The sequence below is a fragment of the Buteo buteo genome, chromosome 4 (genome assembly GCF_964188355.1).
Source record: "Buteo buteo chromosome 4, bButBut1.hap1.1, whole genome shotgun sequence".
Classification (NCBI taxonomy): domain Eukaryota; kingdom Metazoa; phylum Chordata; class Aves; order Accipitriformes; family Accipitridae; genus Buteo; species Buteo buteo.
Genome location: NC_134174.1, coordinates 1,396,885 through 1,403,694, shown reverse-complemented (window position 1 = coordinate 1,403,694; position 6,810 = coordinate 1,396,885). Strand labels below are relative to the sequence as shown.

At 49.5% G+C, this 6,810-nt stretch overlaps 1 protein-coding gene across 1 annotated transcript in view; it reads right to left on the bottom strand.

Annotated features, from left to right (window-relative positions):
- The window catches only part of AHCYL2 (adenosylhomocysteinase like 2), a 107,227-nt gene that overhangs the window by 2,781 nt on the left and 97,636 nt on the right, over positions 1 to 6,810 (bottom strand). The window contains exons 10-16 of the mRNA XM_075024522.1: positions 5,910 to 5,998; positions 4,335 to 4,405; positions 4,102 to 4,196; positions 3,197 to 3,295; positions 2,691 to 2,759; positions 2,527 to 2,605; positions 1,620 to 1,740 (exon numbers count right to left, since the gene is read on the bottom strand). Of these exons, the coding sequence (XP_074880623.1) occupies positions 1,620 to 1,740; positions 2,527 to 2,605; positions 2,691 to 2,759; positions 3,197 to 3,295; positions 4,102 to 4,196; positions 4,335 to 4,405; positions 5,910 to 5,998 (623 nt within the window). The remainder of the gene's footprint in view (positions 1 to 1,619; positions 1,741 to 2,526; positions 2,606 to 2,690; positions 2,760 to 3,196; positions 3,296 to 4,101; positions 4,197 to 4,334; positions 4,406 to 5,909; positions 5,999 to 6,810) is intronic.

Genomic DNA, 6,810 nt, shown 5'->3' with positions numbered 1-6,810 from the left:
CTAGGGAAAAGAAGAGAAAATGAGGTTTTGGTGAGGTGCTGGGGAAGAGACATGAAGCTCCCCCAGCATCAACACGGTGTATTTTGGGAGGGGTAGATAACAAGAAAAGAAATTATTTAGAAAGGGACTCGGTCCTCATCTCCTCCCCCACAAATACCACATTATATTTAGCCACCTGCCCTTGCTGCTTGAACACCATCTCTCGCTTCGAGTACGGGAAGGGGAAAATTCAACGGCACCTGACTGATTCAGGGACTGAGTCCCACCGCTCTGCAGCAACGTCTGCTCAGAAACCGCAGAGGATGCGCTAAAGGTACAAGAGCAAATGCCTTAAACACCGAAGCCTGGCTCAGACTGGCTGAATTTATCAGGAAGGCTGCCGTTAGCCTGGGAACTAAAAGCAGACTAATTCATATTGCAAACAAAGCTACATGCAGGGAGAGAGAGGTGCTTGTTTTAACAAAGCAAGCTGTTGAGCTGCACGGGGATGAAGTCAAATTGCCTGTTATATCCAGAAAAAGAGGCTATGTGCACCTGGAGATCTCCTCCTGCCTCCCATCCTACGCCCCTACGCATCAAAGTAGGTAACTTTGGAAAACATGACTCTTTGCCTTTTGTATCGGGAGGCTTTATTTCCTGCAGGACACCAAGCCGAAGCTGTCCGAGTACATCTCAGCCCCACGGCACACGTGGGGTGTTTGAGTCGGTGTGGCTCTCCCTCGATGCAGGGAATTTGCCGTGACCCTCTACTTATCCCAACTTCTCCATGTGTGGGACAAACCACGCTCCCCGCAAGGTCAGGACTACAGCCAGACACTGAAACTAGGCAAAGAAAATCGAACTGGAGGAAATCCCTCCATAGGAGGGCACAGCCATGCAGCAGCACCATAAGTTTGCACGTAACGCAGGGTAGGAAAAAAAAAGCTCAGGCTCTGGCAAAACGCACTAAACCCCCAAACTGGAGCTTTCTGGTGCAGCGTTGCTCTCGTATGAGTGCTGAAGACCTGCACACCAGGAAAATGCCTTTTCCTGCACGAAAAGGATCTGGGCTTCAACCTCCCGACAAGCTGATCTGTGTTTGTGCAAAGCCATTTCATTTTCACGGTAAAAAAATGTGTTACAGCATTGGCTACAAACACAAGCCTGGAAAGGGAAGTGATCCAGGGACTCATATTGAGAATTATTATTATTTTGGGGGGATCAGCCTGGCCGGCACTGGGGGGAGGAGAGCCATCGAGCCGAGCCTGTCCGAGCAGCCCCCGGCATGAGGGGCAAACGCTGCTCTGTGCCATCTCATCCTTCGTCAAACTTTAAAAATAAAGCTGTCATCTGAGTTGGCTGGATGGCATCACTCTGCCATTTGCCACGTCTGGGTGACAGCTGCTGCCAGATACAAAGGGCTCGTGTCCTGCCAAGCGCTCTGTGTCACAGCTCCAACCGCGCCATCCCCTTCCCAGCCGGACCACTTTCTACGAGGCAATGGGAATTATCAGAAAGCCCATGGTATCTTCTCAGGGGACTGGTGGGATTAAATGCTGTCCCCTCTGCCCCTCCCTACGTGTACCCCACGTGTACCCCACACTCATGGCAGAATAAAGAGAGAGGTTGTGGAGCAGTACCTGTAGTAGTTTGGTTTGAAAGGTCCGTTCTTATTCAGTCCCAGGTATTTTGCTTGTTCATCCGTTAGTTCTGTCAGGTGGGCATCGAACGTTGGGAGGTGAAGGCTTGCCACGTACTCGTCTGAAACAATTTCAAGCCTCGTTAGTAGGGGAAAGGGAAGGCAAGGAGTCCCCCCCCGCTGTACACCAGTTCCCTAAAGCCCCAGCTGGGAAAGGCATCGCTCCTCACACATTTGCTGCTAAATTGCAGGACTGCTTTTCACCCTGAATGAGGAAAACCAACGGTCTCACCTATTTTGAGTTAGAAGGGAAAAACCTTTCTCCGAAATACCCTTCTAGCAGGACTCCTGGGTCTACTGCTGTGTTACGCCGTACCCTTGGGCAAGCTTGGGTGCTCTACTGATGCAGGAGCCACTGGACGTTTCTGGTAGGTGACGCTGAATGCCCAAGCTAGGGACAAGCTGTCCCTGGTCTCAAAAAATACAATTAAGGCAAAAAAGTCCAGTTTTGCAGCAAAAGCGTGATCAGTATAGCTCGTGTCCTCATGAGGGGGTTCTGCTGGCAGAGCTGTGGGTCAGGGACTATGTGTCTTTGCAGCCAACGAAGGCAGCTCTGCTGGCAGAAGCCCTACACAAAAATCCCCTGCATCACTGCGGATGGACTCCTGCCGTCAGCTGAGTGTGTCAGCCTGTTTTCCCCAGGTGGGACAGAGAAACAACGCGTCCAATTTAGCAAAGAGCCCAGACCCGGTGGGAAGAACTTGCTAGAGGACCCTGAGCTTGGCAGGGAGGCAAACAAGAGAGCCCAGGAGGCTGTGTTGCCCTGCCATCCTCAGCCCAGCCTAGCAAAACCTCCCATCTGTTCAATCTCAAAACCAAAAAAGAGAAGGCAATGAGTACATCTTTACCCATTTTCTTAGGCAGCAAGTACACATCTTGCTTGTAGCGGCCTTCGGGAGCGTTGTACAGCTCTATCAAAGCCAAAGCCTGGATGGAGAAGACACTTAGGTAAGTAACTGCTGCCCGCTATGGAGCGAGACGCTGCTTTCGGCTCAGCCCAAACCCTACTCGCCTGCGTGGTGGCAGTGATGGACAAGACGAAGGTGGGGACAGTGGAGCAGCTCAGGTTCAGCAGGCGGCCCTGGGAAGCAAAAACTGGTTGTTATCTCAACACAGCACCAAAACCAGTTTACAGCCCTACAAAAGGTACAGGAATCACCAGTGAAATGCGTCCCTTCTGGGAGGGAACAATATTTATCACATGCACTTGAATCCCAAGATGCTGGTTGCCCTTATAACTCAGTAAAACTATTTAGAAGTGAAAATCTGATAAAATACCCTGTGGAAGATACCCTGGAGTGGGATAAAGTAAAACGCAGGAGCTTTTCTGCGTTCCAGTAAGTCATGGGCCAAATTAGGATTACACCAAGCCTTTCAACCAGAGGGACTATTGACCAGCTGAAGCCCGAGGAGGTGATTTTTGGACTTTCTTTGGCTCCACAGCTGATTCAGCCCTTGTTTTCTTCCCCTGCAAGCAGAGAACAGGTTGCAATTCCTACTATTTTGCCTGCAACTCACCTCCGCCAGAAGGACTATTCTCTTCCCGTCTGGCCAGATGACATGGTCCACCTGGGACCTCACCCTCTCCCAGGTCAGCTCAGGTGTACGCAGGCTTGCCTGAAACACAGTGTTAAAATAGTTAAAGCACTGGAAAAAGATCAAAACCCAAAAGCTACATAATAGGAATGAAAAGAGGAAGCAACTCGCTGACGTTGTCCTGCGCTTATAGTTTCCTTTGGGTCCGGTCACAGTCTCAGACCAATGAAACCTTTATGAATCATAACCTGGAACTATTTTTGTGATTACAATACATCAAAGCTCCAGCAACGACTATTGTTGAAGCTCTTCTGGCTGAAGAGGATTCATGGTCACCAACCGAACTCTGCATGGCTGTGGTCACTTCTTTCTAGCACAGAAAATGGCTTTAAACCCATCGGTTTGGCCGAGCAATTCTCCACTGACCTTCAGACAAGACTCTCCTGTTTTTCTACTCATCTCTAAGCACAGACGAGCAGATTTCAGTGCCGTTCGGTAAAGCGCGGTGGGGTTGAGCGTGCTGTGTTGCACCAAGCTGAATTCTTGGCTGGGTCTTAATGGTATAGTAGTAACACGAAAGCAGAGGGACCGGGCTGGAGAGGGTGATTCACTGACTCTCTAGGGGAAGGAATGAGGCTGGTGGACACCAGACACTACGCTGGAAGCTGGAGCAGTTTGTCTGGCTTGCTGGCATCCTTTGGGATCACAGGAATGACGATGACATACCTGAGAATGTCTGCTGGGACATGGGGAGCAATGGATTATTTTATCTCCTCCCAGGTGCTTGCTAAAGCAGCACGGGTCACACATAGCTGCTGAAGGGTCCCAAAAACACCGTCACCCCACCCCGTGCCGTCCCCGCACCCCGTGCACGTCCCTGCGCTCACCACGTCGATCTCGGTGTTGGAGTGCCCCATGTTGCAGACGATGCAGCTGTTCTTCATCCGATCCAGGTGTTCCCTGGTCACTACGTTCTTGTTGCCTGCCAGACAGCAAAATCCGTAATAAATCCCCATGTTCACTTTCCCCATCTTTTTGCCTTTTCCTTTGGAAAAAGATGGACTCGATTATGGGGTGCGCATCCCTGATGACCCATCCTCCTGCCTCGGGGACTGCATACCTGTGCAGGTGATGACGATGTCAACTTGTCTGATGACTTCATTGAGTTTCACGAGCCGGAATCCATCCATGCTAAGAGGAGAAGAGGGGGAAAAAGTAGTCTGAGAAGCAGCAAAAACATGCCAAAAATAGAAAAAAAACCCCATCATGTGATTCTCAGATACTCATTTTAACTTTCTAATGCCAGAGTGGGACACAGCAACGCAGCATGCAAAGGGCCACGTACCCCAAGTCATTAGGAGGGTTTCTGGAGTCAACCTGGAGGATTTGGGACTGTTGTGGGGAGAAGTGAAAAGAGATTTTGGGGGTTTCACATTTTCTGTCAGGGCCTCCACATCTGCAAATCTCAATTTTCAACGGAGACGGCTTTTTGAAAGCTGCTACTCCTGCAAAGTACAGCCAGAAGATGTAGATACGCCCTCCTGCTGCAGAAATCTTTCTGATACGGATTTAGATCATCTTAAAAACAACCCAAATCACCCAAACCCCACAGATGTCTGCCATTAACTTTGCAATCCATATTTAGGCACCTACGCGATCTTTAGAAGTGCCGAGCACTCAGCAAGTCTTTCCTGACTTCACCAAGCAAGGTGTATACAGCGCATCGGATAACAAGGGCAGGATTTTTTTTAGGATTTGTTGACAGTCCTCCCGAGAACTTATTTCCATGACTCTCACAAGCTGCAAAATTGTAGTTACTATTAAAAAAAATAATTTTTTTCTGCTGTATGTCCCATTTACTGGTTTTTTCCTCCCATTGCAAACTCCTTACGAGAGGGGCCGTATGGTGTTGCCTTGTGCAGAGTCAGGGAAGGGGTTGCTGCAAACGACCAAATTCACAATTAAGGATGCGGGTGCTGGATGTGCCACTTGTGAAGGTTGCAAAGCAAACCAGAAGTTGATCAGCTCTGCTAATTAAGCAGGGCTCATTAGTTTCCTCACCGCAATAGCCCTTTGAAAGCTTGCTGTTAGGAAGAGGCTGTGGGTTTAATAAGGCTCCTGGTGTTTTTGGGACTCTGCTTTCATAGTCATGTCCCATCTTGCACCTTGGGATGCAGAAGCAGCATCTCTGCACCAAAACAACCTTTACCTGCAGGAAACGAGGTCAGGTATAATTGCAACGTGCCCGCACGAGGGGAGAGCCGTGTGCTTTCAGCCCTGCAGCAGGGTACCGGCGTTAGCGAGGAGAGGTTTGTGAGGGGCACATGATCACAGAAACCAAAATATCCCTCGGGTGAGGTGTGTGCACAGCACAGTAAAGCCTGAGTTCGCACTCCAAAGGTTGCAGCTCACTCCCAACATCCTTTCAAGCCATACCATTAAACTCTTGGCCACTGTGGTTATGATTATGCAAGCTGGCACGTGGGATACAGATAAACTGGGTAATGCTTGAGTGCAGGAACCCTTTCCTGGCCATAGGAGAGAGCTGTGGGTCCCTCCGAGGGTGCGGAGAAGCCACGAACCCCTCAGCAGCATCCCTCTTGAGAGGGACCACAGCTGACTGGTTTCTGGCCGTGGTTTTCCTGGGAAAAAAAAAAAGCCTGAAGAAGAAGCCGGGCTCGGTGCGACTGCTTACCAGGCCTGGAGGGCACAGATCGGATCGATCTCTGTCACGTACACTATGGAGCCCATGGCCTTCAAAGCAGCACAGCAGCCCTTTCCAACCTGGGGAGGGAGAAGAGCACAGAGGAAGAGTGAGATGCCGAGAGCTCAGGAGGCACCGAGCATCAGTACGGCCGTGGGAAGCGTATAGGGAATGTACAACTCTGGGTGTCTCTTCTGCAGCCCCAAGAGCCCTTTGCGGCCCTCTTAGCAATGCTGGTTGCATATACTTAATTTCTGGGTGCAGGAAATTCCTGGATTGGGAATAATCTAGGACCTGAGTCAGGGACAGCTTAGCTAGGAGAAGCACTAAAAAATACAAAAGTGCCGCTGATTTTCGTCCCAGGGAGTTCTTTTTCCCCCAAAACATCCTGGTATCTAGAAAGCACCATGATAACGAGAGATTACACTTATCTCAGGGAAAGTTTAAGAGTCTCTTGTAACCTTTACTCTATTTAGGAAGCTTAACGGTTTAATCTCCGAGGGTTAATGAGCTTTAACCTTTACACAGCACATACAGTGCAGCTCGCAGGGGAATTCAGGGAAACGGTTAAATGACCAAGTGTTCCCCAAAAATGCGATTACACGTGAGAAAATTGTCCCATTTCAGCTCTTTGGAAAAAAAAAAAAGAAAAAGAAAAAGAGTCCCAGTAGGGCACCTACAGCACAGCCCACCATAACTGGTGTTCACTGGTCCCGATAAGAACTGCCAAAGGGTGAGTATCCCAGTCTTGCCTCAAGAGAGGATTCCTCCGTTTGGGGGTGAAAGCACAGGGGAAAGTAAAAATTAACTCATTTTTCTTGACCACGCTTCAACATGCAATGTTGCAGCTGCACAGTACATCTGCAGAACCCTGCCTCTGAATATTTTAATA